Source organism: Sinohyriopsis cumingii, chromosome 6 (genome assembly GCF_028554795.1).
Source record: "Sinohyriopsis cumingii isolate HCF-2022 chromosome 6, ASM2855479v2, whole genome shotgun sequence".
NCBI lineage: Eukaryota > Metazoa > Mollusca > Bivalvia > Unionida > Unionidae > Sinohyriopsis > Sinohyriopsis cumingii.
The window spans coordinates 122,636,846-122,649,522 of NC_142966.1; the positions used below are offsets into that span (position 1 = coordinate 122,636,846).

General features: G+C 31.7%; 1 protein-coding gene across 3 annotated transcripts in view; it reads left to right on the forward strand.

Annotated features, from left to right (window-relative positions):
* The window catches only part of LOC149797869 (protocadherin gamma-A11-like), a 33,596-nt gene extending 21,226 nt beyond the window's left edge, over positions 1-12,370 (forward strand). For 2 of the 3 annotated variants that reach the window (XM_089962883.1, XM_089962884.1), the window contains exons 3-6: positions 916-1,056; positions 3,002-3,095; positions 7,298-8,647; positions 10,705-12,370. In XM_089962883.1, coding sequence (XP_089819009.1) covers positions 916-1,056; positions 3,002-3,095; positions 7,298-8,061 — 999 coding nt within the window. In that variant the 3' untranslated portion in view covers positions 8,062-8,647; positions 10,705-12,370. The remainder of the gene's footprint in view (positions 1-915; positions 1,057-3,001; positions 3,096-7,297; positions 8,648-10,704) is intronic. The other variant, XM_089962885.1, reaches the window with a different exon arrangement.
* The last annotated feature ends 307 nt before the right edge of the window (positions 12,371-12,677 follow it).

A 12,677-nucleotide genomic window follows, 5' to 3' on the forward strand; every position in this document is an offset into this window, starting at 1 on the left:
TGGAAAAACTTTACAAGAAATTCTTCAAAAGTTGAGATTCCTAAGATTTTATTTTTTAATTTGGGTCCTTGAAAAGAAATTAGAGTCAGGGATACATGTTTTCTGTTTAGAAAATAAAACATGTTCTCCACAAACTTTGGTTTGATGTTGTACATTATGTATGTAATAAACATTTGGAAAACTTTGTTTTCAGCCTGATGTACATGTGTAGTGGATTTGTCATGTATGATATTGATAAAATCTTGTCATTCACGCAGGCTTCAGGCATAAATATTATTTTCTCTGATGTGTTGATACTATGGATTAACTTAAGGCATGGTTTATAATGGTGACATATGCATGTACAGATTTGAAATTTGTCACCTTGGAAATCTGTTGATTCATTACCATTGTTAATAAATGTATATAATGAATTATATATATCATCATTACAGAACTAATGCCAAGTAATATTGTATGCATTGCTAAGTCTTGGTTTTGCAGACAGAATAGTGCACTAAATATGTACTTGTTACAAAAAAATACTAAATATTAATGTCATAGAAATTACACCCAAAAAGTAATTTTGAACTTTTTGGTCCAATGTTTACAATCAAATGGCAATATTTTATCAAAACATACATCAGTTAAAAGTATAAATTCTTTCTTCTGGGTACAAATACAAGTATTAAAAAAATATTTTGAGAGTTGGTTCCATTTGTATTTCTTTGGTACCTGATGAATAAATTACTTGTCAAAGAGTAATTGAAACAAAAATGCAACTCTGTCATGTGTATGATGCTGTAATTCAATTTAAAAAGTTTGTATTGAAGTCTCTCAATTTTCTTTGAGCTATGGTAACACAAGTAGAATTATCATATTCATATTCAGAATTTAACAAGTTTATCTAAGGTTATTTAATCTTTATATTTTCAGGCGAGTCCATGGGGAATCATGTTGCCTGTGGGTCAGGAGGAATTTCAGGCATCGAAACAGCCATCTAAAGGCGTGCAATATACAACTCCAAAATTAACACAAAACCACATTAAATGCCTGGATGGTCACAATACCACACAGGTGAGGCCTTATATAATTGTAGTTACTTGTATTTATTAAAAAAAATTACATTTATAAATCTGTTTTTGAGAATGGACTAAAAGTCTGAAAAAAGTGACTACAGTTACTTTTATCACTTTTAATATAAATTCTGTGAGTCATTAAATCTGATTTTCATTTAAATGCATGTATAGATATCATATTATCATACATGTATACAAGTAAATATATGTATAGATATCATATTATCATACATGTATACAAGTAAATATATGTATAGAAATCATATTATCATACATGTATACAAGTAAATATATGTATAGATATCATATTATCATACATGTATAAAAGTAAATATATGTATAGATATCATATTATCATACATGTATAAAAGTAAATATATGTATAGATATCATATTATCATACATGTATACAAGTAAATATATGTATAGATATCATATTATCATACATGTATACAAGTAAATATATGTATAGATATCATATTATCATACATGTAGACAAGTAAATATATGTATAGAAATCACATTATCATACATGTATGCAAGTATATATATGTATAGAAATCACATTATCATACATGTATACAAGTAAATATATGTATGGAAATCCTATCATACATGTATACAAGTAAATATATGTATGGAAATCCTATCGTACATGTATCCAAGTAAATATATGTATGGAAATCCTATCATACATGTAAACAAGTAAATATATGTATGGAAATCATCCTATTATACATGTATACAAGTAAATATATGTATGGAAATCCTATCATACATGTATACAAGTAAATATATGTATGGAAATCCTATTATACATGTATACAAGTAAATATATGTATGGAAATCCTATCATACATGTATACAAGTAAATCTATGTATGGAAATCATATCATAAAAGTATACACATAAATACTTAAATAGAAATCATATTTTACATGTATACACATAAATACATGTATAAAAATCATATTATCATATGACTAAGAAATTGATCTTTGGTCATTTGGTGATGACTCATTCATGCTGTACTCTTAACAAGTACATTTACAGCAGCCTAAACCAGCAGATGACTGTAACATGTTGGGGCTGCATGATCTTATTACTTTCATGTTATGTTATAAATAGAATATGTTTAAATGCAAGGGCAATTTTAAAAAAATTCCATAGACTAATCTACTGGCTAATTAAGTGTTCTATATTTGGAGCATGCTTTTTAATGAAGGATTATCTTTTCTATATTTATCACTGTTTATCAGCCAGGATGTTCATTTTAAAAAAAGAATTTGAAACAAAAAATTATATGGGAAAGAGAACGCAATTTAAAAAAAAAATATTTTGCATTTAATAATTGCTACTTTTCATAAACATAAAAGAAATAGAATAAACAGCAATGGAGACATAATTTATTATATTTATTAATTATTTTTAATAATTTATTATTATTATTATTATTATTAATGTATTATTATTATTATTTTTTATTTTTGTGTTGAACTATTGATGATTTTTACGGTAAGAATTTTACAAGTTCTGAAATTTCCTAAGTTCTTCCTAATGCAGTACCTTACCATTATCACATTCAAGGTTCTTAACTGAAATTACTGCAATCTCGAAAGTTTCACACAATGACTTTCTCATGCATATCCAGGACTTGTTTATAAATACTGTATATAATTGATTCAAAGTGCAGTCCCTCTACAAATTGCACAAACCCAGATCTGCCATCTCATCATGCACCAGCAGATCTGGGTCTATAAGGATTATAAGTAATCAGTAGAATAAATAACACAGACCCTGATCTACTGGCACAATATGTAGGTCAGGGGACATTTGCAAGTGAAAGAGTTACTGATGTCTTACATTTCCTTTTAATTCTTCATCATTAACTGAAGTTAGGTTCTTTTTATTGAAATGCAATAATCTACTCTTTTTTTTATTAGCAGAAGAATGCAAACCACCATCGCGAAGATAGTAACAGTGAAAAATCTGCAGAAAGTGCAGACAGTGGAAATGGTTCCAGTGAACAAGAGCAAGGTACGGTAAAAATAATGCAAACCCCATTACAACATGAAGCTGGTGCTGCAGATAACACACATTGAAAGTTTGTCATTGTTTAATTTTAAGTGTTTTCAACTTTTTGATAAATTACACAAAATATAACCTCACAGAAATCATAGAATGAATTAATTAGTACCCAGGGTTGAGGTAGTGGGAGCATGGAGGTCTTAGGAATACAGTATGCACAAAAGTAAAAAGTAAAATATGCAGTATAAAGCTCTAGTTCAAATTGTGGTTCATATTTGGTTTTGTACACAGTTTCATTCATCTGTTCTCATTTATAAAGACGACTGATTTTGAACTTTGTCAAAACAAATTTAATGATAGTTTATCAAAAATCCAACTGCGAATAAGAAAGATCCCGACCTGCTATCACGTAATACATTTAGGTCTGTCCGACCAGTATAGTTATACATTTAGATCTGTCCAACCCATATAGTTATACATTTAGATCTGTCCAACCCATATAGTTATACCTTTAGATCTGTCCAACTCGTATAGTTATACATTTAGATCTGTCCAACTCATATAGTTATACATTTAGATTTGTCCGACCCATATAGTTATACATTTAGATATGTCCAACTTGTATAGTTATACATTTAGATCTGTCTGACCCATATAGTTATACATTTAGATCTGTCCAACCCATATAGTTTTACATTTAGATCTGTCCAACCCATATAGTTATATACTTAGATCTGTTTGATCCATGTAGTTATACATTTAGATCTGTCTGACCTGTATAGTTGCACATTTAGATCTGTCCAACCCATGTAGTTATACATTTAGATCTGTCCAACCCATATAGCCATTCATTTAGATCTGTCCATCCCATATAGTTATACATTTAGATCTGTCCGACCCATATAGTTATACATTTAGATCTGTCTGACCCATATAGTTATACATTTAGATCTGTCCAACCCATATGGTTATACATTTAGATCTGTCCAACTCATATAGTTATACATTTAGATTTGTCCGACCCGTATAGTTATACATTTAGGTCTGTCCGACCAGTATAGTTATACATTTAGATCTGTCCAACCCATATAGTTATACATTTAGATCTGTCTGACCCATATAGTTATACATTTAGATCTGTCCAACCCATATGGTTATACATTTAGATCTGTCCAACTCATATAGTTATACATTTAGATTTGTCCGACCCATATAGTTATACATTTAGATCTGTCCAACTTGTATAGTTATACATTTAGATCTGTCTGACCCATATAGTTTTACATTTAGATCTGTCCAACCCATATAGTTATACATTTAGATCTGTTTGATCCATGTAGTTATACATTTAGATCTGTCTAACCTGTATAGTTGCACATTTAGATCTGTCCAACCCATATAGTTATACATTTAGATCTGTCCAACCCATATAGTTATACATTTAGATCTGTCCAACCCATATAGTTATACATTTAGATCTGTCCGACCCGTATAGTTATACATTTAGATCTGTCCGACCCATATAGTCATACATTTAGATCTGTCCAACCCATTTAGTTATGCATTTAGATCTTTCCGGCCCACAATTAGAAAGATCAACAATATTGAATTTGTACACTGAAGGTAGTTCATTTTTACTGATAATATTCTGTCCCCATGCCAGCGTACAGTAAAACTACCATATACATACTAATATAAGCACCAATATTGCATTTGCCAAAATTAATATTGTTTGAATGTATATTACTTTCTGGTAAATATAACTATTATTAATAAAGAAAATATACATGTATACAGCCTGCTAGGAATGAACTCAATTGTGTAAACAAGTGAAATAGTCTAGGTTTATGCAAATATTTGTAAGTGCAAATTTATGTTGTCATACAGAACTATAGAGAAACTTATGGGCAAAAATGAAATGAAAAATGGGCAAACTGGAAGGCAGATGGTTTGATAGAATTCATAAGTTGACAAAAGTCAGGTACAAAGATCAAATGATCAAAAGTGTTAACCATAAGAGTACTGTGTTATATTGGGTTCGATCAGATAAATTTCATTTTGAATAAGGCTTAGTCATTTGAATTCACTCAGAATAATTGAGATGAAAAATAAAGCAGATAGGGAAATATGCCACAGTTATGTTAAAATTGTGGAAAACAGTGCTGATAGCCCAGTAAAAGATTTCTGTTTCCTGTAAACTTATCAACCCTTCTAAATTCTGCTGGGTGGGGCCCCGAGTGGCCGAGTGGTCTAAAGCACTCACTATTATGGATTACTGCCATCTCACCAATGTCTGCATGGGTTTAAGTCTTGGGCTCGGCCAGTGTGGGTATGAGAGAGCTTGCCGGTAGCTTCTCATGGGTTGGTGGTTCTTTCCGGGGTTTTCTCTGATTCTTCCTCCACCATTTATACTGGCCACCATGTATAGCTTATCTTGTGCTGAAAAATGTTGTTAAACCCTATAACAACAACAACAATAAATCCTGCTGGTTCCATTTTTTTCTGGTGGACTATTTTTCAGCAAAAGTTATTTCCAGAAATATTCACATATGGTAATTAGAATTGATCATTCAGAAAACTTCATACTTCTTCAGTTTGATAAATATATATATATATATATATATATATATATATATATATATATATATATATATATATATATATATATATATAGAGAGAGAGAGAGAGAGAGAGAGAGAGAGAGAGAGAGAGACAGAGAGAGAGATAGATATAAAACACATTTTTATTGCCAAAAAAGAGTACCCACCAACTGAATCTTTTTCACCTGTTACATGAAATTTTGTACTTGACCTGATGTTGGAAAATTATAAGTGCTGTTTGATAACATTGATCACAATTCACTTGTTATACCACTACTCAACAATGACCCAAATTTGCCAGAATTATATATGTGAATTGATTTAGTAATTGTGAAACTGGGTCACTGTAAAACTGATTGTTTTACTTGATACTAACATTAACATTCGGAGGTATTGTTCAGCTTCCAATGTCCGGGAATATATGCTATAAATTTACTTGATCTAGCTGAAGATAGAACATACATAAGTAAGGAAAGTTAGTATTTAGTATGTGCAACATAAAGTTTCTGTCACTGAAGAATCTACAGTACTTTCTTCATCAAATAATCAATAATAATTAATAATATGCATACATTGCTCTATATTTTAACCATTGTTTATCAAAAACTTCCTTTGTGCAAAACTGAAAAAATTACTTGATATTATCTAGTATTTGTTATTGGTACCCTCAATTCAAAACATATTTTATTGCAAGATATTGTATATACTCATTTGTAAGTTAAGTCCAATTGCAAAGAACATAGACCCTGATCTGCTGTGACCTATTGCACTGGCAGATAAGGGTCTGTGTTGTTTTTTCTACTGATTACTTCTAACAATCTGCACAGACCCAGATCTGCTGGTACATTATGTGATGACAGAGCTGTGTTTGTGCAGTTTGCAACTGGACTTGACTTATAAGCAAGTATACCCTGTGATCCATTTTATGTTGGAAATGTTTTTTCAGTTTTTAAAAATTGTCATATCGAGATTTAGAAAAAAAGAAAATGAAGTTTAAAAGACATCAGATAGTGTAGTTTATTTAAATCTAAGTTTTAGTATAATTGAGAGTAGGTTTATTAATGATTTTACAAGGTACCATTGACAGATGATGTATGTCTTATATCTGTACTTTAAAAAGATATGCTCCCCTCCGTCTCTTTCACGTACCCTTGTGCAAATTGACACAAAAATTGAAATATCCTATTGAAAGTTAAGTTATAAAAGGTTAAAGCTAAAAACTAAATGTGCATGCATAACACTTCTTTTAGAAATAATTTTTGGGGGGGAGGGGTATATGTGTAGCTATCTTTCTCATGATAAACAAGGCATATTATTTAAGAGCCAGTGTTATTTAAGTTGTTTATGTCTCATAAATACAAAGATGTAAGAAATGTGATAATTTTTTTAACCATGAGCTGAATAATTAATGTTTTGGAATATATGTGCTCTCAGACAGAAAAATGTAAAGTATATGATGGAATCTCACCAAGTAAATGTATGCTGTTCAAGTGCAGAAAATTTACTTTAACCCATCTTTGATTTCATTCCCTTTTCTTAGGTAGATTTACCAACTAACGCTTTAAATATTTTTATTCAAGATTAAAATAGTTATTTCTTCATTTTTTTCAGATGCTCCAGTCAGTCCTGTGAGTTGTGTAAATCCATTGTATACAGCAGGTCCTTCATCACTCATAATCAGTGTCCTGAAACCACCAGTACAATCTGCAAGTCAGCAAATGCATAAATCAAGCGCTTCATTGACTCCCAGAGCAAGTAACATCATTAAGGGCAGTCCTTACGAAAACACTTCAGGGACTCCAAGACCAAATGACAGTGTCAGGGGCAGTCCTTATCAAAACACTTCAGGGACTCCTAGACCAAATGACTGTGTCAGGGGCAGTCCTCATCAATGTGCTTCATTGACTCTCAAACCAAGTGACAGTGTCAGAGGCAGTCCTTATCAAAATACTTCAGTGACTACCAGACCAAGTAACAATAGCAGGGACATTACTCATGAAGGCTGTAGTTCAGATTACTCAAATCTGCATTCAAATCAGACTCGTTCACAAAATGCAAACTTTCATGTTCAGCCGATATGGAATAGAAGCAATTCTACAGATTCATATTACCATAGTTACAGTTCAGCTCAGCTGACATCAGATCCTCTCATGAGTATGTACCATGACAAAAACCAAAGATTAAAACCAGAGCCAAGTGAGAATAATCCAAACGTGCATGAACTGAGTATTAAATCTGTGCCATATTTAAGTACTTCTCTGGGCTATGGCACCTATAGCAGCCGAGATGATGATGACAGTACAACCACATCGGGAAGTTATGTACTGGATGATGATCTTGAGATGAAATATGTTTCAAGTGATTGTATGGTATAGCAAAAATATGTGGTAGTGACAAACATTCATTTAAAATTGTGCCAAAGATTTAGGGAAGCATGTGCTCAGATGTTCCATTCAGTTCATCTCAGATGTCCCTATCAGTTCATTTTGTACAGATTTATAATGTAAATCCAAGTTCAGAACTTGTACTTGAATGTATATCTTTAATGAACTTGATATTTGAGAACATCACCATTATTAACACATTGAGTGTTTTACAATGACAGTCATGTATTAATCTTACAACCACTAATGAACTGTACAGTGTTTGGTGGAAGGAACTGAATATTTATGACAGAGATATGTTTCCAATACATATTGATAAATTATTAACCATGACTGAAAACTAGAACATAGAGACTCACTTTAAACTAATAGTTTAATCAGACATGATATACCTGTGTTGCACAGCAATGAGGAATCTGACTAATTACAAAAGATGTGATTCAAATTTGTTTAGAATTGGATCCATCATTTCTACTACAGAGGACAGTGTTGTGGACTCCAGAAGCCTGTACCAAGCAGAGATATCCAACAGTAACAACTAAGCCCATACTTCAGCGTCAGAGTAGTGACTTTTAAGGTAATATACATCACATTTTGGGGTTAGATGTATCTACCTGTTTACTATGTAGTCAGATATGTTATACATGGGTTAAGAAATTATGAATTATAGAGTTGTCAGAGAAACCCTTTCTGTAGTAAGGGGGAAAAAAACGTTAAAGTCTAAAACCAAATTTTGTATTGAATTACAAAAGCTGAAGGTTGCACTTGTTATATTTGGCACTTTTGGCAGTTAAAAAATAATGCCTGTTTCAACATGTTTGCAATGAAATGTCTTGAGCTTCAGCATGTACAGTATAGCATCAGATTGTGTCATCATTACATTATGATGTCATTGAGATGATGTCATTTACATTATGATGTCATTGCATTATGACATCATTGATACAATGTCATTTCATTTTTTGTCATCTGTATGATGTCATTACGTTATGATGTCATCAATACAGTAACATTACATTATGATGTTATTGATATTATGTCACTTTTTACCAAGGTGGATCACAGCATTATGAACTCTGGGAGAGACTGCATATAAATGACATGGTTGTGACTTCTGTCTCTAATTAAATAAGGAAAATGAAAAATTAGAAGACAAGTTAAAATCATGACAACAATAGTATAAAAGTAAATTATAAATTGGAAAAAATTGTAAATGGGCCTTTTAAAATTGTTGACAATATAAGACATTCCATAAATCAGACACACAGGTTCATTGTTGGACAAAAAACTGATGTGATTCAAATAATTAATTTTAAAAAAACTTTCTCAGCAACAAATTTTTTTCTTCGTTTATTGAATAAAAAGACTACGATATTCATCCTGTGCAACTTGATGAGCATCACAACAAATGAAACTATGACTTGTGTAGTGACTGGGATTGCTGGGATCTTCAGCAGATTGCAAATATAATTTTTTTCAAACAGTTATATACCATATGTACTCACTTACAAGTCAATTCAAACTACAAACTGCACAGATCCAGATCTGCAGTCACATAATGTGCTGGCAGATTTGGTCTACACAGTTTGTTAGGAGCAAATCAGTAGAACAAACAACACAGACCCTGATCTGCCTGTGCATTATTCAATGATAGATCAGGGTCTAAGTTGTTTGCAGTTTAACTATCTTTTAAGCAAGCATCTATGGTATACAGACACAAATGAAATGCATTATCTGCACCTAACTTTGAAGAATACAGACCCAGCTTAATAATCACATTCCTCTGGTCGATCTGGGTCTGTTGACGAGCATAGACCCATCTTAGTTGTTGCAATGCTCAGGTAGGTCTGGGTCTAAGATATTTGCTGGGAATCATCATTTGAACAATGTAAACTTTGACCTGCTGGTGTAGTATATGATGGCAGTTCTGAGTCTGGGATTTATGTAGTTGTGCATGCATTATATTGTACAGTGGTCCTTCAATATGAATCATGCCTGTATAATGCAATTCCTTTTATAAGGCAGACAAGGTAATGGCACCCATTACATCAGGCATGAAAAATTTCCTCCGGGGCATGGGTCAGTTAAGTGATATTTAAAAAAGCCACACACTATGATGTAAATTAGTAGACAAAACCAGGTCATGGGCCAGATCTGGTCTGTGGACTGTGTTTTGCCCACCCCTGCATTACATTATATAATAGTAATTATGCATTTAAAGTATCCCAGTACAATATACCTCATCACAGTATAATATACCTTACTCATATCACAGTATCATATACCTCACTCATATCACAATATCATATACCTCACTCATATCACATTATCATATAACTCACTCATATCATATCAAATCATATACCTCACTCATATCACAGTATCATATGCCTCACTCATATCACAGTATAATATAACTCACTCACATCACAGCATAATATACCTTGTTCATATCACAGTATGATATACCTCACTCATATCACAGTATACTTTAATAGTTCCCATAAAAGTGTTAATTGTGAGAGACCATTGTATTAACAAGAAAAAAGGTACATATTTTACATTGGGTTTCTTGCCTAATGCATGATTTGTCATCACTGTTTAGATAACATGAAGTGTTTTCATATCTTGCAGGTGAGAGGAAGACTTGTTAGAAGACAAATTAATAGGGAGCCAGGCATGATGACTTGACAAATACATATAAAAAAATGGAATAGGAAGCAAGGTGTGATGAAGAGACAAATGCATATCAAAATTGAAATATAAGCATGTCCTGATGGATAGATAAATACAGATCAAATACTGTCACCAATTAACTTGTAGTTTTCAACTGCTTTGTTAATAAATTTATAATTAGGCCCAATTGAAAAATTGCAATGGAGCTACATTGTACTTAAAGTTGTTACCTTGATAACAAATATACTGTCTTTGAATCTGGTATATAAAAAAACACAAATATATTGTCTTTGAATTTGGTATATCAAAAAACTACACAACTGTGGAAATCAAGAAGATATTGGATATACAGCATTTATTACATTTATGTGAGATATTGGATATAGAGCATGTATTACATTTATGTGACATATTGGAGCTTTACTAAGAACAGACAAAGAATCTACAACAAAACCTTTTTGGGGCCAGGGTGGCCATGTGGTTTAAGGCACTTGTTTTGCATGTCACTGACTTCTCACTTCTGACTGTGTGGGTTCAAGTCCCATTTCAGACAACATGGGCATGTGAGAAAGTTTGCAAGTAGCTTCTCATGGGTCACTGATTCTTCCGGGGGTTCTTCCTCCACCAGATATAGTGGCTCCATGAACATCATCTATCATGTGCTGAAAAATGGCATTAAATCCAACCAAACAAACAAATAAGTTTATTTTTTCTCACTACATTCTGCTTTTGGAATTATTTATTACAAAGATTTCAAAACGTATTGTCATCATTTGAAGCATTAAAAACAACAAAAAATCTTATTATTTTTCTTTTACAATCAAATCTAAGTACAAGTACATGGACCAAAAAGGTTTACTAAAATATTGGACTGGATTGGCTGATGAACTGAAATGATACACATCAGTTATTAGAAAAAGTAAAGTGTAATGTTTTACTAAATTTGAACAAGCACAACATAATAAGTAATCTGTGATACATTCAGTCATATCAAAACATAATATTTTATGCATTCAGTCATATAAAAAAGCAATGTGCAATGCATTCAGTCATATCAAAAAGTAATATGTGATGCATTCATTCATATAAAAAAGTAATGTGTGATATATTCAGTCATATCAAGAAATAATGTGTGATGTATTCAGTTAATAAGTACTAAGTACAAATATTTCTCAGGCTGTTTTTCTGAGGTGATTAGTCTTCAGATAGGAATTATTATATACAAGAGATGTAAATATACATGACAGGAATTATTATATACAAGAGATGTAAATATACATGACAGGAATTATTATATACAAGAGATGTAAATATACATGACAGGAATTATTATATACAAGAGATGTAAATATACATGACAGGAATTATTATGTACTTGAGATGTAAATATATACAAGAGCACCTGGCGTGCTTCATTGGTTGTGATAAAATGTACCAGTTATGAGTACTTCTGTTTGTGTTCATTGTTGTACAGATTTTTGGTGCTATACATAGAAATAATGTACAGTGAATAATGTTCAGTATCTGTTTCTGTAAAGTGTACAGATATATCTATACCAAAGAGGTATTGTTTACAATACTGTTATTTGTGAAAGATTAACAAAGAATAAAAACACTAACTCTCTGCAATGGATTTGTTGTAATATTTTCTACATCTGTGAGAGCATACACTAATTCAGTCTTATATTGTCACAGTCACTAATACAGTCTTATATTGTCACAGCCACTAATATTGTCTTATATTGTCACAGCCACTAATACAGTCTTATATTGTCACAGACAACTGATAATGTTATGTGCTATGGAACCAGCCATATGTTGTGGCATATTAAATTCTGTATTTCAAGTTGCTTATTGGCTGAAAATAATTATTGGAAAAAAAATTGTGAAAACATATTCATGGGTAAACTATATGCAGTAGTAGGCTTGAA